General features: G+C 46.8%; 1 protein-coding gene across 2 annotated transcripts in view; it reads left to right on the forward strand.

Moving 5' to 3' along the window:
* FXR2 (FMR1 autosomal homolog 2) overlaps positions 1 to 25,617 on the forward strand; it is a 431,332-nt gene that overhangs the window by 223,695 nt on the left and 182,020 nt on the right. For both annotated transcript variants that reach the window (XM_085638170.1, XM_085638169.1), the window contains exons 7-8: positions 7,553 to 7,669; positions 8,454 to 8,624. In XM_085638170.1, the coding sequence (XP_085494296.1) occupies positions 7,553 to 7,669; positions 8,454 to 8,624 (288 nt within the window). The remainder of the gene's footprint in view (positions 1 to 7,552; positions 7,670 to 8,453; positions 8,625 to 25,617) is intronic.

Here is a 25,617-nt window from a genome sequence, read left to right on the forward strand (position 1 = left end):
GCTGTTGGTCAAGCAGTCCTCCGGAATCTTTTTCAATGAGAGGTGAGCTTTCCCTACAATCCCTCCATCCTGGTAAGCACATTTGGTTTCAGTAATGATTGTTTTTTCATGTACACTGAGGTGGTTGTGTAAGGCCATGTGTCTTCCAAATGTGCTTTTCTGATGTACTGCTTACTATTCTGATACAAAGCATGAGAATCTATGAAAGTTCCAATACTGGGGTAAGAAAACAAGTTACTTACCTGTAACTTTGGTTCCCCAGTATTGGTAACTTTCATAGATTCTCATGCGCCCACCCACCTCCCCTGGGAAAGCTCTGCCGGTTTACTGAGGTAGTGGCTGTTGGCACAACGGCTATGAAAATCTGAGGCTCTGAGCTCTCTCAGGAAGGTTCCAAGGGGTGAGGCTGTGCTGATCGGTCCTGGCAAAAGTTTGGGCTCTTTTACACAAAGAGGGTGATATACTACAAAATGAGATGAGGCCTAGGCCTATTTTTCTCTTTTGTTTCTATGGTTTTGATATATATATATATATATTTTTGTTTACCGAGGCTCCCATTCCGACGACGGGGAATGATACAAAGCATGAGAATCTATGAAAGTTACCAATACTGGGGAACCAAAGTTACAGGTAAGTAACTTGTTTTCTTCACATGCACTCACCCTCCTCCCAAGAAGAAAATGATCCAATATTTTTCATGTCCTTGAACTCCCTTTATTATGCATACTACACTCTATTCGTTACTGCACTCTACTTACTCCACTTTCCCCACTGTTTGGAAAACAATCTGAAATGGATTCAGTTTGCTGGTGCATTGTGGACCAAGGATGGAGTCTCACCAGATCTCGATACTCGACCTCTTCAACAAAATAAAACGTTGCAAGCATCTAGGCCCTACACTAGATGTCAGGAGTATGCAGAACAGTGAATCTATAGCATTGTATGCTACAAAGTGATGCCTAACAGCTAGGTAACACATACACAATCTTTTTAAAGCGCTCCTAGATCCTTTCTCTGAGCAGGACAGTTCAGTGTTTAAGACTATAATGAAGATTCCTGTAAAGGAGGAGTACTAGGATTACAGGTAAATATCTGTTTCTTCTGATGCATACTTCTAACAGCAGAATATCCCTAGTCGCCAGACTGGATCTGGAATTTTTTCTTAGCAATTCCCATGTGCACAGATAGGCAACGTTTCTCGGCTCCATGTCAATTCTTTCTGCGCCTTCCAATACTGACCTGGAGCTTACTAATTTTTGGTCTTTTAACAAAAGTTAGTTTTGTCAATTTTTACAGTGCAAGAGACAGGTCTACTCCCAAAACTACAGGCTTCAAACCCTGGAAGGACCTGCATATGCAGAGGTTGGTGACAGGCTCCCTCCAGGAATGTCTTTGTTGTCTCGGTTCCTCACATGACTTTGCCGTGTGATGACTGCACGAGGTTGGACATGAAGGCATGGTCATCAGGAGGGCTGCGGAAGTCCTTGACATCCACCCCCCCCCCCCCCAACTGACATCAGCAGAGGAAAAAACTTTTCACCAAAGTTTTGCCACCTCTTTAGACTTCTTTAGAACCGCTCTTCCCATTCAATGAGCTCCTTACAGATACCTTATGGCAGCTGACCCAAACCTGAACCCTGCCCTCCTGTGGATAGGCAAATTGCCAGATGGCACAGATGTGCTCTGGTAGATCCATCTTTCCCCCTCCAGCACCGCACCCCTGAGAGTTTTGTGGTACAAGCTTCCACAAGTAGGTTGAACCCTAACTTTCTCTATTTCGCTCCCAGATAGGGAGTCAAAATATATGGAGGCATTTGGCAAGAGAACGTTCTCATCTGCCAGCCTACCCCTCAGATTAGTCAACTCCAGTTTCCTCTTAGGACGTTACTCACACTCATTATAGTACATGGTGAGCGAAATCTTACCCGTGTTCCCCAATAAATTTTGCTCCAATTTGGCTCAGATCATAAAAGATGGGATGGTGCAGCTGGGTTGCACACCACCAATTGCTTGGGTATGGCAATCTGTACCAGCGTGGTGCCTCACCCCTATGCTTGGGTGAGATCTAGGGACTTCTCCAGTTATCTCCAAGCGTCACTGATGACAGGCCATTTGATGGCAACTGTCTCTTCGGGTACAAAACTGATTTGGCCCTGGAGTCCTTCAAAGATAGCAGAACCACAGTGTGCTACTGTGAGAAGTTGGCCTGATGTATGATGTCACTAGTTCTAGTGTACACCTTATATCAGTCCAAATACCCTTATGGTGATTGGTTGTAAAGTCAACCTTATAGACCAGCTATCCTAGTGGTAGCATGGACAAGAGCAGTCTTAGGCTAAACTCTGAATGGCATGTGAAGCCAGCTGTGATACCATATATAATCCCTTGAATACCAAATGAAAGGACACCACAACAGATATATATATAAAATAAAGTGTATTTATTCTAAGCAAACCCTCAGCACTCTTTATGAGATTAGAGGTAAGTACAACACAGTCTTATTTATGCATACATTAAGTCACACAGGTAAGTAATACAGTTAGGCCCTAGGGGCCACGCAAACCATATACTAAGTAAGTGGTATAAGAACCACTGTCACGGAAATAGAATAGGCCTAGGCCTAGGGAATCGCTGGGGCTACACTACACTAGCGTTAGTTAGGAAGTGGGAGGCCCACGGGATTCGTATGCAGAGTGGAAACACTCACGCGTAATGCGTAAAAGTCAATAGCAATAGTACAGTTTAGAAAACGGTAGATTTAGGACACTTCCGGAGTAGCTAGGAAGTTGAGACTTGAAAACTAGACACTAGGATAGTCACTATCCTGATGAGCACCGGAGTACCCAAGTTACCTAGCCCACAGGCTTCGGGTGCATAGGGGTGAAGATGCGTCGTTTTCGTCGTCGACTCCTAGGGATGCCTGAAGAAAGATGCTGACAGGCAGTCAGGGAAGAGTGTCCGGTGGATCCCAAGGCTGGGATCAAGAAGAGAAGAAACCTGCAAGCAGAAGGGACAGAGTCAAGGTCACTAGCCAGTGACCACGTGGAACCAGGAAGGAACCAGGCGATGTCGTGAAGATTGCAGGTGAAGGTGAAGCTTGTCGCTGCAGCCAGGAGGACCAGGAAGCGTCGAGGACGACCAGGACCAGGAGGCGAGCTGTCCCACGAAGGCTCTTGCTGTCGGCGGCGTCGAAGTTGGACTAGGACTCACCAAGCCTTGGCAAGCGGAACCCACGAAGAACGAAGGACTTGCTTCTGGTGAAGACCAGGAAGGTCTGAGGTGCTTCTTCTTTGCAGAGAAGCGGGAGCCAGTCTGGAGGAGCCAAACCAGCGCAGAAGATTTCAGGGAGCGTCGTCACAAAGGCCACTAGCCAGCGGGCAAGCAACCGGACAGACGCGGCAAGCAGGAAAATGCTGAAGGGCCCCACGCAGGACTCGTGGAGTGTGGGGGGCTGATCTTCGGTGCAGATGGTGCTTGGGGTTGGGGCTTCTCAATCCCCGGTGCACAACTTCGAGGGTACCTCAGAAGCTGCGCTGTAAGTTACTAGCCACTTTTTCCAGGTAGCCGGTCCCACGTCGCTCGTCGCCTCCACGGATCTCAGCTCTGCTGCAGATGTGGATGAGGGTCGGAGAAGTCTGGAAGTCAAGGCTCTGGTCGGGCTCTGCAGTCGGTTCCTCGTAGAACGGTCGCAAAGCAAAGGGTAGTCTCTTGATGGTGCCTGTTTGCACAGGGTAGCCACTCCTTGGCTACAAGGGAGATTCTTCAGTCTTCTTCTTTCGTCGAATGTCGAAGGTCCAGAGTTTGTTCAGTTTTGCAGGTTCAGGATAATCTAAAGTCTTGAGGCCCAACTCCCACTCTTATACTAATCTGGGGGGCTGGGATACCTGCTAGGTCACGCCTTATGGGTGGGACCTGGGAGGGGGTGGTTACACCCACTTCCCTTTGTCCAGTTTCGTGCCAGAGCTGGGGCTGGAGTGCCCCAGCGCCGGTTTGAACTGGACTATGCAAGGAACACCTTGTGTGCCCCAGGCATGTCTCATTCCTTTCAGCCCACCCTGCCCCAATACATTAAAGGCTGTCTGGGGAGGTGCTAGCACCTCCCCAAGCAGGAAACCTATTGTCCAGGCCTCCCTGGCTGGGATCACTCCCAGCTGCAGGAGGTCAGACTTGTGTCGTGGCAGCAGCATCCATTTTGTGATGCTGAGGCTTTGGTCAGAGGCTAACAGTTGAAGTATGATTTTAACATGTCTTTCCCTCTAGAAGGGGGGAATAATATTCTCATGTCCAGAAATGGCATGGGGGTATTATTCCACAGTGTTAGACACCTTACACGACATGTTTCGATAAAGCCAAACCATAGTTACCATAACCGTCTAAGATTATAAGGCACTTTAAGAGTATATGGTAGGCTATATCATAGAACAACTATAAGGACAAGGTTCCGAAAGCTGCAGACAGGCTCAGCTCATGCTAGAGCACCATCTCACATGTTACCAAGCACTCTGCCTCCAGGATTGTCAAGGCCTGCCATAGGAGTGACTGATGGGTACACATGTGTCTATATGTAAGTTAGGTATAGGAATACTACACCTAAGCAAGGGGTGATTACACGACCTTGCCCCAGCTGAGTGATCAGCCAGTTGTGTCAAAATGGAAGGCCAGGCCAGGGGTGGCATAATACATGCTGCAGCCCCTGGTAGGCCTAGGGTACACCTATGCCCTGGGTACCTAGGGTACACTGTACAGGGGCCAATAAGGTGATCCTATCCAAATGGGTTATGCACCTAAAGTACATAGTATTAATTTAGAGAGAGAACAGCAGGGCTGTGGGTCTGATTAGCAGGCCCACAGCCACATCTAAGTCGAAAACCAGTAAAGCAAAAGCAAAAAGTGGGGGTGAACATAGAAAGCAGACCCTACTCTCCTACAGCTACCTTGGCTTTTCAGCGCTCGTGAGGCAATATCCCGAACAGTACCACACTTTTCGAGGCTTTAGAAGGTTCATCCAGCTGAGGCAACACCAAGCCCACCTAGGCAATAAAGATCCCCTAATCCTTTTGAGGTAAAAGTCAGTGATCCAGCCAACTACATCCAGTTCCTTGGAAATGAAGCACAACCCAATCCAGATGTTTCAACGTTTGGCCTGGGTCTCCGTGAGAATGACTCAGACTTTTTGGTCTACTGCATCTTGCTAGTGGATCACTCCAGTTGGCATGTGCGAGCTCTGCATTGGGATCAGAAGTCTGTGTGCTCAGCACCCAGGGAACCAGTTGGATTCCATCCACTTGTCTGAGGGGACTGCAAAATATCTGCATTGGCATATGCTAGACTGCAATTCGTCCAGTGACCGTCTTCTCTACCTGCCCCAGAGTGGTCGATTGAGATTGACGCATCGTTACTGGGCTGGGGAGGCCACTTCGGAGAGGAGCTGATCGGAAGACTTTTGTCTGTGGTGAAGACCGGGCTCCACATCACTCTGCTGGAGTTATGGGTGATTCTTTTTGCACTAAAAGCCTTCCACCCATCCAAGGTGGTGTGGATGCAGACTCCACGAACAACACTACCGCATGTGGTACAGCAAGAAGCAGGATAGGTTGGGATTGTGGTCCCCATTACAAGAGGCTTTGTATCTCTGGAAATGAGTGAGTTGCATTTCACTGATCATACACTACCTGGCTGGATATTTAAACACCAGGGCGGGTGAAGTAAGTCGGCTTATCCTAATTGATCAAGGTCACAGTATTGTCTCCTAGCAGTGGAGAGAACCCTGCCACAATCTGTTCACTACTTGCAAGAATGTGCAGTGTCCAAGATTCTGTTCATTGTAGTTCCCAAGGTTGTTCACCACCAGAGATGCCTTCTTAACTGTCCTGGAGCTTGGGACTCCTGTACACCTTCCTGCCTCTACCTCTCCTGCAGATAGTTCTGAAGAAGATTAGGAAGGACCAGGCCCAAGTTAGATTAGCAGCCCTGACTGCTGGGAGAGTGTGGTTCCCAGAACGTCTGCCCATGAGCATATATCCTCTGATCTTGCTGCCACTTCGGGAAGATCTTCTGTTTCCACAAAAGGGCAAAGTCCAGCATCCAGACCTGAACAATCTTCACCTCCATGCGTGGCGATCAAGCAACAGCATTTGACTGTTATATCTCCCTCCCAAAGTCGTAGAAGTCATTTCGACAACAAGGCATCCATCCACCAAAGCTGTCTATGCTGGACGCTAGGAAACTGGTGTACTTCTCAGTGTCTCCAACCTTTGCAGGCCTAGTTAAGTTATGTGGTAGTGTTCTCTCTCGACACCGCAAGGAATTGACTACCATTAAAGGTTATTTGCCACCTTTTTGCTCTTTCTAGAGTTAGCTGATCAACCATAGTTATTCAGATCACCTGTTGTGATCCTGTTTTTTGAGGGACTAACCTACATGTTTCTACCCAAGACCTTAGTGAAATCACAGTGGGACCTTAATTTTGTCCTAACCCCCCATTTGAGCTGATGCCTACCTGCTCTATGTACCTTTTAAACCTAAAGAGTTTCCCTCACAGCTGTAACATCAGCTTGTCGCATGAGTGAATTGCAACTCTGTCCAGCAACCATGACGCCGTTTCACATCGGTCGAACTATCATCCTTCCGGCATTCTTTACTCCACCTCATCCGTCCAAAGAGAAAGAGTGGCCACATTGCGTGGATCCCAAAAGAGCCTTAAGTTTCTATGCTGATCATCTGCCTGGTGTTCTTTGGTATGATCAGCTCTTTGTGAGGTTTGAAGGAGCACAGACTGCTAAAGTAGTGATGAAAAGAATGATCTCTAGATGGGAAGTCCTCTGCATAAAGTTCTGCAGTGCACTGGCTAATAAACAGCCTTCAGTGGACTCATTCAACTGGGGCAACTCTTCCATCACAGCATTGGCGTGAAATGCCTGACTTGAACATCTGACGGGCTGCTACGTAGTCATCAGTGCACACATTTACAAAGCACAACTGCATTGATAGCCAGGTCTAGTGGGAGGGATATGTTGCCTGTTAAGTTCTGTAGAACTTCTGGTCTGAGCCATTCCAGAGACCTACCTCTTGGGAATGTACTGCTTTGTACCTGTTAAAGTGGAGAATCTGCAGGTAGAATTATCCATCAGAAGTTACTTACCTTCAATAAATCTTTCTTGTGGATACTCTACTTAATCGCAGATTTCTCACTCACCTACCCATGATCACAACTTGGAGATCTACTCACTGTTAATTATTTTGATTTGTGTTTGCATGGACAGTCGAAAGAAACCGACATCAGTGTACTCGTTGCAGTCATGTGTGGGTCTGGTGTCATTTCCAGGATGGAGTCAGTGCATTGCTGCACGACATAAACTGCCATTGCTCATGGGAATTGCTTAGGTAAATATCTGGATCCAGTTTGGCTCCTAAGGATATTCACAACATGAGGCATCAACAGTTGGGTAGAGTATCCACCAGAAAAAGCTTTTCTGAAGGTAACTTGTTCTTCATATTTAAAGGCTTTGAAAAAGTGCATCCTCTAATGCTTTTCTGCTTTTTCATGCCACAGTCCACGAATGAATCCATCATAAAAAGAGCATCGCTGCTTGGTGACATGCACTTCAGGAGTATTCGAACGAAACTCATGCTTATGTCGCGGAATGAGGAGGCAACAAAGCACTTAGAGGTGAGTATGATGGCAGGAGGAAGAAGAATGGGAGTGACACACACTGCCTTTCAATTTGCCTTTACAGCTTGGTTGATATTTAGCAAGTCTCGGTTCTTGTTTGGAGAACCTTTGGCAGTTGGTGATTTCTGCCACTTCGAGTAACAAAAGTAATCCCTGCAACTTTTTCAAAGGTGGAACAAAGTGCTGAACTGTTAAGAGTTTTGCTCTTTTGAAGGCAGCTAAGACTGAGCTTGCATTACTTGGTAAAGCTCCCAGTTTTAGCGAAAATAAAATCCTAAATCTTTCTTTTGAATATGAGTGGTGCTACAGATTTTCTTTAACCTCCACTTTGATGTGCTTTTCTATTTTGTCCCTGGCTTTTGAGGCTACAAAATGTCATGCATCAGTGCTAGCTGTGGCTTGTTTGTTCATTATTCTTGCACTGTGTGCGGGTAATCATGCTAAGCATTTGTAACTTGAAATCCCTTAGAGTTAATTTACTTAACACGGGGATCATATAAGGTGCGGGGGGCACACAATCCAGCTTGCATAGAGCCTTGACTGTGGTGTCTATAAATGTGGGCACTGTTACTAGAACTATTCACTTTGCCTAGCTTAACGTAATCACTTGGGTCATATGGTCTCAACAGAGACATAGTATCCAGTGTTTAGTGTTAATCTCCAACTCTTCTGGTAACTGTAGCACATCTAGACATTTTCCTAACCATGCACTAAAAATAGTTTGGTCTTATGTGAATTACTGCCTGGTTTCACCACATTGCTTGATTTTTATTTCCTCCAGACCAGTAAACAGCTGGCTGCAGCCTTCCAAGAAGAGTTCACGGTACGAGAGGACCTAATGGGGCTTGCCATCGGAACACATGGTGTGAACATCCAACAGGCACGGAAGGTGCCCGGAGTGACGGCCATTGAGCTGGATGAAGAGACCTGCACGTTCAGGATCTATGGAGAGGTGGCTGTGTGTGTGTGTGTGTGTGTGTGGAGGGGGTGGGGATAGTCTAAAAATAACAGAAAAGTGGTGACTAGATGCTATTGCAATGGTGTTTCAACAAAGTAAATAACCTGAGTATTATAAGGAAGAGTGGGAATCATCATATGTTGAGGGTCTAGGGGCATTTTGTGAAGAGGTTTATGTAAGACTAGATCAGCGGTTCCTAACCTTTTAACTTCTGAGGACCCCCACTGAATCAATATTGGAAGCCGGGGACCCCTAAACCTTTTATACGACTTGAACTCTATCAGAGGAAGCAGCACCAAGCTAAACAGGGTCTGCAGCAAAGCACAGGTCACATGCTCATGGACTTTTAAAACATTGAAAAATTAAATACCAAAAAGCAGTATCAATTTTTTGATGAATAATATCCTAGTACTTCATACCATGCTTTAGCAGTTTCTTTGTTCTGTTCCTAACAGGCCTTACATTCTCCAAATTGATGGTACTCCATTTAGCCAATTTGGAAGCATAGAAGAGTCTTGTGGGGGCTCCAGCCCATGGCCTGCTTGCCACAAAAGGCAGTGATGATTAAAGCAACTGCGCTATCTTGGTTGCTGTGCCAGTTTTTTCCCCCAGTTATGTTTTGCAAGATATGTTCTTAGCACGCTTTTTTAACCATCAAAACTTTAATTTGTTGATATAAATTTGTACAATGAAATAAAGGTACCTTGTTGACATACCTCAGTGGGTTGAAACCTTCTCTACAGTCTGTATATAGCCTGCAGGCAACAGGAAGTCCCACCTGGGCCCATAATAAAGCAGTGCACATGAAGTAACTCTAGTTAAACATATTTTTGATTTAAAGTAGGTGACTTGGAAAATTGATACTGCATTGGTGAGGGCCTTCCTGTCCATGAACGGACTTGGGAGTTTGAAGGTGTGCTCGTAGCCTTTAACTCTGCCCGTCTGGCAGAGCACCTAGTCACTGGGCCTATGAGCATGCAGAGATGTTGCCGGATTTAAGCCCATAGCCATGTCTGTGTTTGGCAGCACCATTAACATGCAACATTAGCACCAGCATGTAGACTGATTGCTATACAGAGAAGCGAATATTTTTGGACAAACTATTTCACTGAATAAATGAGAGAGGGTAATTAATAATAACTAACCTTGACAAATAGAATAATCACCTCCCTTGTTTATGCAGCTAAGTAGCGTTTGGAAAAAAAAAAAATCTAATTTGTATGAAATGTAATTTTAGTTCAAATGAGGCTGCTTCTTAATTCAAGAAACTTCAGTGCATCCTTGAAAGGCGAACCTTCGGTGAAGCCAGCACATGTGCTCATCAGGGGACGAGTCAAAACACAGGAAGCTCCTCGGCACAGTACCGTTGGTGGCAATGCTGCGAGCCGGGGAAGGTTGATAGGGGCATACGTGCCACCAAACTGAAATTCGATGTCCAGTCCCGGTGCGGCTCCAAAATACAGCCAAAGAGCGATTGGAATGTTTTAATTCTCCAGCCTCAGCGCTATGTGTCACCTATTTAAAGTATGGCCACAGAGACTGCCTCTCTCTAATGAACCCAGAACTAATTCAGTCCTAATGCAGCTCTCGTTAGCTCTAATACAATAGCATGAGAGTAGCACCATAAATGTCTGAGCACATCAACCAGGGCCTCAATTTAGAACCGTGGGACTGTCTGTTTTCCTTGTTTCACGATTCAGTGCAGGTGTGTCGGGCGGGTCACACATAATAGCGTGCCTTCAAAAAAGAGGGCCACACCCTCCATTCCCAAGCATGCTTCTTTCATAGCATAGTGCCTGAGCTTAGGGGGTCGATAAAAACATGAAGAAGTTGAGATTGGTCACAGACACGCAGAGCAAGTGCTGCAGACCCCCAGGGGTCTGCAGGCCACAGGTTAAGAAGCTCTGGTCTAATTAGTTATGCATAGGTATCTAGGTGGCTCCATCTAAATGTGATCCTCAAGATAGACTGAATAAATGTACTTGCAGTCTCCTCCCGAGATGAAGAAAAATTAAACACCAGGATTGAGACTGCATTTCTTCAGGATCCACTTTTCACTCATTAGGTTGACCAACTATTCTTAAGGGCCAAGCACTTAATGTGATTAGATGTTAAACTTAACATCACCCCACAATGGTGCTCCATCCAGAGAGGAAAATTAGTTTTGGGTGGGTGTCTGTCTGCACCTTACATGGAGCCCTGTACATGTGAAGTTGCTGTCTATAAATTGTCTGATCCTCTTTGCTGCACCCCATTGGCTGTTCCAAAGGAATCTGGTGCATTGCCTCCTCTTCTACTCCCCACCCCTGTCATCATACCCATTTAATGTGGGTCTGTTTTTATAAAAAATAAAACAAATGAGGTAGAATGCTAAGGACACTGCAACATTCAGTCTGTTGAAAGGATCCTTAAAAGAAATGTTTGTATTAATTTAATTACGAAGTAGTTAATTTAACATAACATAACGTGTATGTGTAAAGCGCACGTTCACCCAGAGGTATCTGGGCGCTGAATAACAGATGTTTATTGTTACCCAACTCAATGGTACTGAGTGAACCCGTCTGGATTTGAACCTGGGATCATGTTGTTGACCACAGGCCCCTGCAGTGCATGCATTAGTCCACTGAGCCGCCAGAACTGGCATTTATTGCTTGCTTATCACATCTGTTCTGACTATGTTCGCACTAAAAAGAAATGTTCTCCAGTATTGAGCCTTTCATAGATGCACAAGCTTGATTATTCCCCGTTGTCAAGGTGGGAGTCCCACAGGAATTAAACTAGTAGTAAGAAATTCCTTAGACTTAGACTGTAATTGCATTTCCCATAAGATTATGTAGCAAGCCACATCTTTTTGAGCACAACCAAAGTTCAGCCAATGAGAGAGGAGCTTGCACCCCATTCCTCCTGCTGAGTGGCTTCACACATTAGATTTCTCACTGCATGTTGTGCTCAGTTTCTTCTCGTCAGACCTTGTCTTTATCAACTTGAGACCTCCAGGTGAACTTGATTTTATTCAGAACTGTCCTAGTTGCTCTGGCAAATATGGCCAGCATGTCAGAGTTCAAAAAAGGGTTTGTTCGCCCATGTAAGACCTGTGGGAATACGAGGCTCTTCTCTGAAGACCCTCATATGGAGTGCCTGTACTACCTGCACCGCAAACCCAAGGACTGTAAATATTGCATAACCTTTTCCGTGAAAATTCTCAAAGATCGAGAGGCAAGACTGTTGTTATGGCTTCAAAAGCTAAATGTATCTGAAAGTTCGAGGCATGTGGGCTGCTGAATTCATATCTGTGCATAGATCGCCGCCTAGTGTTGGGTCCGGATGTTTGCACGTTGTTGTCCTGGAAGAGTCTTCGAAGTATCCTGAGATAGGTGACTCCTCCCCTGGACCACAGTGCGCATGGGCATCCTCTCCATCCTTAGATTGTTTTTTTCCGCCATTGGGTTCGGATGTGCTTATCTTAGCTCAAGTTAGGAAAATTTAGTTTAAGGCCAAAAGGCCTTTAGTTTTCGTCGGTACTGTTCCCGCTCGGTATCGACAGCTTTCTTGCTTAGTTTAGAAACTTCTTCCAGTTTTTCGGATCCGTTTAATCCGACCATCGACCTTACATCGACGATGGAATCGAGGACCCCATTCAAACGGTGTCCTGTATGCCACGCCAAATATCCACACATCGACGTCCACCCGGTGTGCAACAAATGCCTCTCGCCGGATCACGACGAATCGAAATGTATGGCCTGTGCCCGATTCCGATCCAAGAAGACTCTCCGGAATCGACGGGCAGCGAGATTAGAAGCGCAGCAATCGGCACCGGCCCCGGCCAACATCTTCAGCACCGAGGACGAAGATGTTGAAAGCGTGGAAGAAATAAACTCCAGCCCCGCTTCCGAACACGATTCCCGATCGGAAGACGCCGATGAAGCGCTTTTTCACAGGGAATTAGCAGATGATGAGGTAGGAGACTACGATGAGGCCTTTGGGGCCGAAGAAGATAGCTCTGGTGAAGAGCAGGGCCTACCCGTCGAAACGGAGGCTATCAAAGTGCGTCATTCTACGGCTCCGGTCAAGGGATCGCCTCCGGCCCTTACCCGAGATCAATCCCACAGTTCTTCGGCCCCGCCTTCAGGCCCGGCCTCGAACATCCAGCAAGAGCCATTATTACCGAAAAAGGCTGGTTTCCCTTCAATGAAACCGAAACCAATCGTCGCACCAGTTCCACAGAAACCGAAAGTGAAACTAGCAGTGGTCGGCTCGAAGACCTCCACTCCTTCGACGCCAGCACAGACCATCGGCTCCGAACGCACTAAACTGGATTTCGGCGCCGAACTCGCTGCAGCGGATGTCGGTACCGACCCGAAAAGGAAGGCCATCGGTCCCACAAAAGCGCCTCGGCCCCCGGCACCGAAGCAGTCGGCCCCGACCACCAAAGTTAAGATGGCCGCTCCAGCGGAGTCCACTTCGAAGACAGCGACACGGGTCAAGTCATCGACTCCGTCGACCGCTACTACCTCTCCTCGAATCGATGACCCTGTGGCTCCGAAGCAGTCGACGCCTACCTCTACGGAACCACTCGGCACCAAAGAGCCTTCGGCGTTCTCGGTGCGACAAGTTGCGGCGTCATTGCAACGCATCAGAGAACGGGCAGCCCTCCAGTCCACGTCGGGCCCCGACCCGAAAAAGGCTCCAAAGGCACCTTCGGCACCAACCAACATCACTTTTGGTTTGCCGCCGTCCACGGCGCCGAAGATGTTCGAGATCCGAACACGTGTCCGCCAGACAAGGTCCCCATCTACTGGACACTCTCCTACTGAGCCTTCACCGTCCCAATTCATCGACGCCGACACCGGCAGACTCATGCTCCGAAAACGGAAGGTCACGCCAGAGCAGGCCTTGGACTCTTACAGAATCCCTCTAAAGCAGAAACTGCCAGCAGAGTCGGAACCGGTTCTATACGAACGCCTGCATACGTCCTATCCGGATCCCCAGTCCTTTTCTCCGACGCCCTCCGACACGGACGCAATGGAGGATTACATAGGTGATGATACCACCTACCCTAGGGATATAGATCCTGAGGAGCAGCAGGACCCAGATCAAGCTTGGGATGACCCTGCAGACCTGGGTGCCGCAACAGATACCCAGGACACGCAGCTTTACGGCGCAAAAACATCTCCCACAGAGGACACTGCTGCCTTCAATGCCCTCATAGAACGTGCTGCAGCCAATCATGGAGTGCAACTCCACTCTGACACAGTTGAGGATGACTTCTTGGTGGACACTTTCGCCTCCTCTGAGAGGACTGTCAAGACTTTGCCCATGTTGAAAGGTGTTCTCAAGCCAGCAAAGGACATTTTCAAGGAAACAACCAGGGCACGGGTGCTGAACCCCAGGATTGAAAAAAAATACAAACCTGCGCCCGGGGACCCTATGTACATTAGAGGTCAGTTACCTCTGGACTCCATGGTGGTTGCTAACGCTCGCAAACGAGCACACTCGCAAACAACAGGTGATGCTCCTCCCCCAGACAAGGAGTCCAAAGTGCTGGAGACCTCAGGCAAGAGGATTGCAGCTCAAGCAGCAAACATCTGGCGCATTGCCAATACACAGGCCCTCCTGGCTCGCTACGATCGTTCACACTACGACACGCTAGAGTCACTACTCCAACATCTGCCAGACGAATACAAAGAGGCAGCGGAGCTCCTCATCAGAGAGGGACAACTTCTTACAAACGCATCCATTAAGTGCGCACTAGATGCTGCCGACACAGCTGCGAGGGCGATAAACACCAGCGTCATGTTACGCCGACACGCTTGGTTAAGAATCTCCGGATTCAAACCAGAGATTCAAAACAACATCCTAAATCAGCCTGTCAACCCCGACTACTTATTCGGACCAGAAGTTGACACCACCTTAGAAAAGATAAAAAAGGACACTGACACTGCAAAGTCAATGGGGGCTCTGCAAACGCAGACATTTCGTAGGGGCTCCTTTCGTCGCCCCGGGAATAGGGGAGCAGCTAGAGGACAGGGGTCACAGCAGCCATACAATAAAGGGGCACACAGAGTACCTACGATAAAAACAACAGAGGTGGATATCGTGGCTCCAGCACCAAGGGCAGAGGATGCGGTTGCGGCAACACCATGTCCTCACCCAAGAACAAACAGTGACGCCCTCTCCCTTCCCCCGACCACGTAACACCTGTCGGGGGGAGACTCCAGCGGTTCCTGTCCACGTGGAAAGCCATCACCCTACGGACAGGTGGGTCAGGGATATTATCCAGCACGGTTACTGTCTCGAATTAACCTCCACTCCACCCACAATACCGCCAAAGCACCGTCCTATGTCCGCAGAGCACTTAGCATTATTGCAGCAGGAAGTGCTAAGTATGCTGCAAAAAGGTGCAATAGAGGTCGTGCCCGTCAACCAGCAGGGGACAGGGGTGTACTCCCTGTACTTCCTAATCCCAAAAAAGGACGGGTCGCTCAGACCTATACTAGACCTCAGATCCCTCAACCACTACATTCTGTCGGAGCATTTTCATATGCTCACCCTACAGCAGGTTCTCCCGCTGCTCAGCCAGGGAGACTTCCTAGCCACACTAGACCTCAAAGATGCGTACTTCCACATACCCATCCACCCATCACACAGGAAATATCTCAGGTTCACTATTCAGGGACAGCACTATCAATTCAAAGTCCTCCCTTTCGGCGTGACAACAGCACCCAGGGTTTTTACCAAGTGCCTAGCTACAGTGGCTGCACATCTACGGCGACGACACATTCACGTCTACCCTTACCTGGACGACTGGCTTGTTCAGGCAAAGTCAGCCCAGCAATGTGCCAGCCACATGTCCCTCACCATTCACCTTCTTCACAGTCTGGGATTCTCACTAAATTACCCAAAATCACATCTACAACCCGCACACGTACAACAGTACCTGGGCGCGACCATAGACACTCTGGCAGCCACAGCTCAGCCAAATTTAGTGAGGATCAACAGCATGCAACTGCTGATCTCAAAGTTCAAACCACAACACTCCCTTCCTGCGAGAGTGTTCATGCAGTTGATAGGCATGATGGCCTCCTGCATTTTCATAGTCCCGCACGCGAGACTACATATGCGCCCGCTTCAGGAGTGCTTAGCACGTCAATGGAATCAGGCTCACGGGCAATTAAAAGACCTAGTGTTGGTGAGCGGTCGGGCATACAACTCTCTGCATTGGTGGAATCCACAAAACCTTTGCAAGGGCCGACCGTTCCAAGAGCCTGTTCCACAAATAATACTGACGGCGGACGCGTCTCTCCAGGGATGGGGAGCTCATGTACTCAATTACACAGTGCAGGGACTATGGACAACACAGCAAAAGAAGATGCACATCAACCTTCTGGAACTGATGGCAATCTTCCTGGCAATGAAGGCATTCAAAGTACACATGTGCAACAAAGTCGTGTTGATCCGGACGGACAACATGACTGCCATGTACTACATACAGAAGCAGGGAGGAACACACTCTCCACAGTTGTCTCATCTGGCTCAGAGCATGTGGAAGTGGGCCATTCAGAGGAACATATTCCTCATGGCGGAACACCTCCCGGGCAAGGACAACCAGATGGCGGATCTGCTCAGCAGACACAGCCACCAGATGCACGAGTGGGAGCTACACCCATCAGTACTCCAACCGTACTTCCAACAGTGGGGTCATCCAGAGATAGACCTATTCGCCACAAACGAAAACGCAAAATGCCAAAGCTTTGCCGCCAGGTTCCCACATTCACAATCGCAGGGCAATGCGATATGGATGAACTGGTCCGGCAGATTTGCGTACGCTTTTCCCCCAGCGCCATTAATACCGCTGGTGGCACGCAAACTGCGACAGCACTCACTGACGCTCATCCTAGTTGCTCCAACATGGGCGCGCCAGCCATGGTACACCACCTTTCTGGAAATTTCCGTGGTGCCGCATCAAAGGCTGCGGATCAAACCCGCGCTTTTAACGCAGAACCATGGCGAAATTCAGCACCCAGATCCGCAACAGCTGAACCTGGCAATCTGGCTCCTGAAGTCTTAGAGTTTGGCTACCTAAACCTGCCACCTGACTGTATGGAGATCATCAAGGAGGCCAGGAGACCCACTACCAGAGCTTGCTATGCAGCTAAATGGAAGAGGTTTGTCATTTACTGCACCCACAATGACATCAACCCGCTAGACGCATCCATTCAAAACATAATCTGTTACCTCTTACACCTATACCGATGCAATCTGGCATACACCTCAATACGCATCCATTTAACCGCAATAGCAGCCTATCTCCAGAACAGGCAGCACCTCTCTTTATTCAGAGTGCCTGCCATCAAAGCTTTCTTGGAGGGACTTAAACGAGTAATTCCCCCAAGACACCCACCAGCACCAGTGTGGAACCTCAACTTGGTCCTCACCAGACTAATGGGTCCACCCTTCGAACCTCTCCACTCATGTGAGATTCAATTCCTCACCTGGAAAGTAGCTTTCCTAGTAGCAATCACGTCGTTAAGAAGAGTTAGTGAACTCCAGGCACTAACCATTCAAGAGCCATTCATACAGGTTCACGCAAACAGGGTCGTACTGCGTACCAACCCCAAATTCATGCCTAAAGTAATATCGCAGTTCCACATGAATCAAACTATTGAACTGCCTGTTTTCTTTCAGAATCCACAAAATGTCGCTGAAAGAATGCTCCATACACTAGATGTAAAAAGTGCCCTCATGTACTATATTGACAGAACTAAAGACTTTAGGAAGACAAAACAACTTTTCGTTGCCTTTTCTCCACAACACAAAGGCAACGCCATCTCCAAAGCAGGTATAGCCAGATGGATCGTTAAATGTATTCAAATTTGCTATCAAAAGGCTAAACGCACATTAACGATTCTCCCACAAGCCCACTCAACACGTAAGTTAGGGGCATCCATGGCTTTCCTGGGAAACATTCCTTTACAGGAAATATGTAGAGCAGCCACATGGTCCACTATACATACATTTACCAAACACTACTGTGTAGATGTACACTCAAAACAGCAGGCAGCTGTAGGACAGGCTGTTCTCAAAACTCTTTTTCAGACTGCTGCAGCTGGCACTGGTAGCCGCCGCTAATAGGAGGTACTGCTATGTATTCTATGCACAGATATGAATTCAGCAGCCCACATGCCTCGAACTGAATATGCTACTTACCAGTATGCATCTGTTCTTGGCATGTAGGGCTGCTGACATTCATATCGCCCACCCTCCTCCCCGGCGCCTGTAGCAGCTGCAGCTCTCAGAATTACTGTATAGCATGGTCATCACCTTCTGTATCTACTCCATCACTGCCACAATGGCGAAAAACAATCTAAGGATGGAGAGGATGCCCATGCGCACTGTGGTCCAGGGGAGGAGTCACCTATCTCAGGATACTTCGAAGACTCTTCCAGGACAACAACGTGCAAACATCCGGACCCAACACTAGGCGGCGATCTATGCACAGATATGAATGTCAGCAGCCCTACATGCCAAGAACAGATGCATACTGGTAAGTAGCATATTCACTCTGGCCTCTGGAGATGAAGGGTCCCTTCCTAAGATGAAGCCATTAAAAAGAGATCTGGTGAGGACTTACCTGACCGGCCTAAAAAGATATACAAAACGGTGAATAAACAGAAGCCAGCATTGGTAAAGGTCACTTCCCCAGCACCTTGGGGAATAACAAGTCAAAAGATATCAGAATCCAAGCATTCAACTACTTTTGAGAGGGCATTGGCGTCCACTAACAACAGGAAATCTGCATCAGAAAAATCGAGCGAGTCGCTAACTAAACCGTCAGCAAGACTGGTGAAAGCCCCATCAATGACAAAGATGGTTGCGTCGATGACAGCTACACTTATGGTGTCTATGGCTACTTCAATGGTAATAATAGTATCGACAAGGTCTTAGTCAATGTCAAGGTTCTCGACGTTGGCCACCTTGTTAGAGTTGACGCCACTTACACGAAAGATGACACTGCCAATGCCTTTTTCCTCATCTGTGTCACCGTCGGCAGGCTTTGCCGACTCTGTTCTAAGGCCAGAGCTAAACTCGCCTAGCAAGGTTTCACCATTGCCACCAGGCCGCCTTCTGGAAAATAGGGGACAATTGGAGAAGATGAAGGACTTTTTAGAGACTCCACATGTCCATCGCAACTGCATGTCATATGCCAGGACTCGGATGATGAGGGTGAACAACAGCCTAAATATCTGCAAGGTTTAAGGACAGACTGCAAGGCGGAGGGAGAATGTACAAGGAATTCCTCGGTTTTTATCCCTATGATGACACCATAGATGTACAATCATCACATGAACCTATGATGCATGGCCCTGTAAATTTAGTGAGGGATCTACGCTTAATGTTGCAGGCCTATTATAAGAGGCTTCCCAGTAAGCAAGCAATACCCTCAAAACTGGTGAAAGCTGGTATGCCACAAACGGAACCGTTACTACATCAGACAACCTTGCTGTTTCAGCATGAGGACATTCCGCAGCCAAGACAATTTAGAGTCTATGGCCATACATGATGACTGTGTTAAGAGAATGAAGATGACCAGCCCGAAGAGGGCGGAGTACAACAGGATCTGGCAACTGGCAGTGAGTGTGATGATTATGTAATCCCTATTTCTGCACCACTAACACACCCAGGTGCTAGCTCGCCTCATGACGATTTTGGAAGATTCCATATGCTTCTGGCTACAGCGGCCAGGCAATGTTGTCTCCCGATCTGTCTAACAAGCTGAGTGCTTCTTGAAAGATTTTAAAGAGTAAAAAATAAATCGATAAGATCTATACCAGTCGTTGAATACATTTGGACCGAAGGACTTAAGTCATGGAAAGCCCAGCTACAGTGGTCGCAGTGATACCGCCGAGGCTTGGTTAAAAAACAAAAACAATACAAGGCTCCCGAGTGCTCTCCAGCCTGCTTGATCGGTCATCCAAAACCATTCTCGTTGTGCAGGCAGCTCAAAGAAGATCCAAGAATCCAACAGCACCCTGTTCAGCTCCCCGGATAAGGAGGGTAGGAGATTGGACAATATAGGGAAGTGTTTATCTGCCATGGTGGCGATCACTAGAAGAGCGTCCAATGCCCTAGCCATACTGTGCAGGTTCGACTGCCAGATGTGGTCACACCTAGCTCAAGTTCTAGACCCCCTACTAGATGGTAAGACCGGAAGCTAGACCTATCCTTCAGGAAGGGGAACGGACATCCTCAGAGATGATAGACACAGCGAAGGATGAAGCCCTTAACGACTTCAGACAGATGGCTAGAGCAGCGACTTTTAGATGGCAAGGATGGCTTCAGGCAAAATCCTTCAGACCGAAAGTGTAATAAAAAATTCTGGACATGTCCTACAACGGCGAAGCCTTAAAATCCATCTAGGCTTACTCAGAGAGGTTTACATCCTTTATAGGTGATAGAGGCATAGGACAATATTTATTTTGTGGAGGATACCAACCATAGAGATACAAGCTGTATCATCAGCAGCCACAGGGCTATCGTTTGCAAGAGTATAGACATTCACAAACCACAACTTTCTCCAGACAGCCAGGTAAAAGAGCTGCAGCAGCAGGAAAAGGTCCGGAGTCTTCCAGAAGGCAGTGACAGGAAAGTGACTCTAGTCACTTCAGTACCTCCACCTCCCTTGGATTTCAGAGACACTTCAGTTGCTACCAAAATTAGAAATCCGGTTCTTCCGACTTGTGGGTCTTAGACATCATAAAGTATGGACACACCCTAAAATGTATCCAGAAACCTCCTTACTATCCACGTGTATGGACACACCAGCATCGTCAGCTGTTTAGAGAGGAAATTAGATCTCTGATTTTGAAGTGATCAGTAGAAGTTCCAGAAAACTGCTGACACTGAGGTTTTTACTCCAACATCTTTCTGCTAAAAAAGAATGGAAAATGGAAACCGGTGTTGGTCTAGAGGCAACTCAACAACTACCTCAAAAAAGAATCATTCAGAATGATTACCTGCACAACATCACTCAGTACCTGGATAAAAAAAGCCCACATAACATCTAGATGCCTAGTTCTATATCCCCATACATGTATTGCACAGGAGATGTCTCAGATTCGAGGCGGTCGGAAGTCACTACCAATTCATGGTTCTACCATTTGGCCTAAAGTCAGCTCGAATTTTTACCAAATGCATGTCATAGAGAGCCGCCTACCTGAGAAGACACAACCATTTTCTTACCTGGACGATTTGCTGATAAAAGCAAACTCTCACAAAGCTGCAATGGGTGCTATGTTGACATGCCTTCTCCTCTTCGACAACCTGGGCCTCCACGTAAAAAAAGAGCAATCTTGTATAATTCCGGACACAACCATCACTTTTCTGGGGGCAGTTATGAACACAACAATCTGCAAAGTATACCCAACAAGTGAGAGCGTTGCAAAAATAACATTGGGGTGTATCCTGTCAAGAAAAAGGTACACTTCAGTAAGGCAATTCAAATTGTTTCTGGGAATACCATGCTTTCCTCTCATCCTGAACTGCAGTATGTGCATGAGACCATGCACATACTGAGGAACAACTCGACAGGCAATGGACGCAGGACACCAGGTCCTTTGGCGATGTTGTCCTTAGAACAGCAGAAATGGAGCGCCCGATACACTGGTGGATGAAGGAAGAAAGCATTGCAGTGGGGTCAACATTCTTTTTCAAGACTCCATGTTACGTCAGGACGACGGATGCCTCGGTGAAAGGTTGGGGAGCACACCTCCAAGATCTAGAAGTAAGCGGAAAATGGTCGAACAAAGAAAAGAAACTTATCAGTCTCCTAGTACTGAAGGCAGTAGCGTTGTGGCTCAGAGCTTACCTACAGAAAGTACAGAGTTTGGAGGTCTTGATACAAACACTGCCACAATGTTCTATTTAAACAAGCAAGGTAGAACAAGATCACGCCCTCTGTCCAGAGAAGTGCAGGACATATGGAGCTGGTGTCTCCAAAACACAATTTACATGACAGCAGAACATGTTCAGTGCACAAGGAAAACCAGTGGGTGGATGAATTAAGCTGATCCATGAAAGATTGCCACAAGTGGGAATTGTCAGACACTCAACTCAGAAATATCTTCAGTAAATGGGTAACACCTTCTGAAGATCTGTGTGCTACTCCGGCGAACAAAAAGTGTCTACATTGTGCACGCGCGCATGTTTCTGTACAAGGGATTATGGGGAAATGTGCTTCAGATGTCTTGGGCGGCATATTAGCATCGCCTTTCCACCAGTACCTTTAATCCCATGAACACCGAACAAGATGAAACCAGATCTGTGCAAGATTATTCTGATAGATGCTGTGCGGCTGAGACAATTCTGGTACACATAGCTTCCCCTGATGTCAGAACAGTGATGCATTCACCTCAAACCAGTCCCAGGATTACTCCCCAGAAAGTGCGGACAAGTGACGCATCCTTACCTGGAATCTCTCAGCTTAGCCACCTAAATCCTAAATATAATGAATTTGACCAGCGAGATATTTCACAATAACCTTTCTTAGAAAGGGTTCACTTATTTAGTGGACGTCTGGTACCCCATTAGTCACTATGGGTCCCCACTTGGCCCAAGACATGTTCATTTCCAGAGCCTGGATGTAAGAAAGGTTATTACGGTAGTGTACCTTGTGTGTCTGTGGCATGGTATGAATGATTAAGTAAATAACCACCCACCCTTTTTCAAAAGGGTATTAACCAAGACATACTGATCCCGACGAAAGCCACCGGATTGGTGTACATGGCAGAAACTAGTTGATCAAGTGCCAAGGAGTGATACTAACGCTAACTAGCCAATTTTCCTGAGTTTTTAACCTTTTCAGACAGACCCTTGAATAAATACTGATTTTGGGCATCGCCTAGGCAGTTTCAAAGATTACCTCGTATAGATCCCAAACCTTTTTTCCTTAAAAAGTGCTCCTTTGTAAGGAAAAAGGTCAAAGCATGCCTGACCCTCAGAGGGTCGGGAAGAACTCGATGATGAAGCATGTCACTGGATAACATTCCGTGGGCAAGTTTTTTTCTTTTAAAAAGTTCTTTCCCCTATATTCAGTAGGCCCACCCTAAATGATTCAAGGTACTCCCCCATGCTGCAGTGTTTAAACAAAGGCGGATAGTGTGAGCACTTTTTTTATTGGTTTCTTTTATTGTGCATTGAAACTGGTACAGCAGATGAGATCTCTCACCCCCGTAAACGGTTCTAGTCATTCAATTACATTACTGACGTCATTGTGATGTATGTTTGTGAATATATAAGGCAAGCCTTGGAAAGGCTAGCTAACCTACAGAGATAAAAAGCAGACTCCAATTGATGCATCGGCCAGACCTTCTGCGTGTATCAAGCCATGCTTGGGGGATTCCAATGCTTTACGAAACCTAGTGGAAACACAGAATCTAGCCAAGGCTGTGGTTTGTTTTGTTGTTTTTGTTTGTCTTATTCTTTCTTTCATCATTAACAGTGTCGGTAGGGACATATCATGTAAAACAGTATATAACTTAGACTGCTATGACATGTAGATAGAGACTTTGTTCAGATAATTTAATTACGGGGTTTCCATCCCCCGGCCCACCCTCTTCAGTCCTCAACATCAGTGTGTGAACCATTGCACATCTGACTTTCAAATCGTCAGCTAACTTGTTATCCATCCGGAAAATTATCATTCTGATTTCCTCTGTAGTCGCCCGTTCCAAAAGGTCCTTCTTCCTGGAACCCATCATCTAACTGAATGGCTTGAGTCATTAAATGGCAGTTTTGCGCTTTGCTAGCACTAGTCTCAGCGGAGCATACTTGTATTTAATCCTTGTTTTCTCTGTCTTATGCACATTAAGAAGAAGAAGGAAGTAATCAACACTTGCAGGTGGTCACAGTTTCTTGTCGTGTAGGAAATCAGTCCTTCCTCCTCGACACCTGGGGCACTCTGGTCTGTTGTATGATGTATTTTAGACCATTTCTGTGGGGTACTTTGTTAAAGTTTGAATTCAAGCGTTGCTAGAAATCAGTTAAACATGTGTGCAGGTTTATTTCCACCCCTGTCCATCACTGGTGTTTCCAGTCATTATCCCATATTCGCTGAACTGACAGCACCTTTTTTTGTTGGTCAGTTTTCAGTGCCTTATAAAGACACCGCAGAAGTGACCTGGCTCAGTACTCAAAGCTCAGTCAGGATAGCAAAGGGGGGGGAAGGAGTCATGTGGAAACCGAACCAAATCTCTCTAGTCATTCTAGACACACATGCATATTGAAAGAATTGCTCCAGTCCCACTCAAAGTTGCAGTTGGGTTCCTCCAATGTCAGAAAACCAGTCCCAGAGGAAAGGTCACCCAGCGTAGAGCCTGCGAAAGTTGCAAAATTGGAGCATTATGTGGTTGTGCCAGCCTTGGCTCCCACACCAAAGTCAACACTTGTCAATGAGACCAAGGCTAACAGGTGGCCTCAGCTGATCTGTAAAACTACACTCCAAGCCTACAATCTTAACCCCTTCAGCGCGGCGCGGATTTCCGCGCCACGCTGAAGGTTCTGAGCGCGGGCGGGGCCATGACGGAACGGTTCCGTCATAAGCACAGCTCAACCGACGTGCATGACGGAACCGTTCCGTCATGCGCGTCGAAGGGGTTAAAATCCCTGCACAAAAAATATTGATAGCCAAAGTCTGTCATCTTTTTGTGAATACCCCATCCGTGGTGAAGAAATGTTCCAAGAAGTGAATACTTCATCTAGCAATGTTCAAAAAGAGGCAAAATATCTGATGTTATATTTCAGAAATATTTAACTGGTGTCTCACTCACAGACTAACACAGATGCCAACATGACTTGTTCCACAGGCATGTGGCCCATACCATGTCATATTGTCAAATTATGCCCTTGAGTGGCATTGCAGGTTAAGGCACATTTAATAACATAGCCAGGGTCAGAAACTTCAGTCTATCCGTCCTCCGGCAATAGTGGCAGAAGTGTAAGAACCTAACTGATAACCATTCAAAAGTAATTGACCTCCCATTAGATGAGGAGAATGTAGTAGACCCTCCCACACAAAAGTTCCTTTGGCAGTACAAGATCGATGTGGTCAAAGCCAAATCACTGAGTGGATACCTCTGCAGGAGCCAGACCATAATCTTCATTCCACCTCGCAAAGGACTTCAAGACCTCTTTAGCAAAGTATTTTAAGCAAAGTCACCATCACCTGGCACTCCTCACTCAGCCTCCAAGTCTACGAAGAGTTGCTTCAGGAAAAAGACTGAGCCAGCCCTCAACTGATGCTCAGAACATCTGTCTCCCTGTAGTTCTGTCATCTTCCCGAACTCCAATTCACTAGGTTTTCTCTACTGTATTCAAAGGTAGTGGAAATGAGATATGTATTAGGGAGCTCTAGGCATCCCTTTGTCTTTGAACCATGCAACATGTTCCATCTATATGTTCCATCTGGGAAAACAAGGTTTTGAGGACTCACTCTTTTGTCTTCAAGTGGGTGAACGTTTTCTCTGCCTTACCTTTTCTCTGCCCCATGCCGCCTTTACTGAGGAAATGCTGCTCTTTTCTGACATTGTGCACGCCTGAAGCTTATGTGGGTAGAACCAGGGCTCGGCGTTCGACAGATTAGTACTTTAAGCCTTTGGCGATAGTTATCTTGGCCATATGGTGTTTGAAATCACACTTACCACTTCTTGGTTTACATCCTTCATCTAACACTATTTCCTACATGGCGTAGACCCTCCACCCTGTGGAGAGTATGCTCCATTAGAGTTAAAGAGCTTCAGTGATATTTCCCATACATTTATCTGCTGGAGAAGTGTGTATGGTGACCACGGCCACACACATTCTGCAGGTGGTTTGCTTTTAAAGCTTTTTTCCAAAGCAATTGACTAGAGAGTAATTTTGCCCCAGTATGTTTGTCCTAAACTGCCCAATGCCTCTTTTTCTTTTCTTTACTGTATATTATGAAACTACTCAT

The sequence above is a fragment of the Triturus cristatus genome, chromosome 12 (genome assembly GCF_964204655.1).
Source record: "Triturus cristatus chromosome 12, aTriCri1.1, whole genome shotgun sequence".
Taxonomy (NCBI): Eukaryota; Metazoa; Chordata; class Amphibia; order Caudata; family Salamandridae; genus Triturus; species Triturus cristatus.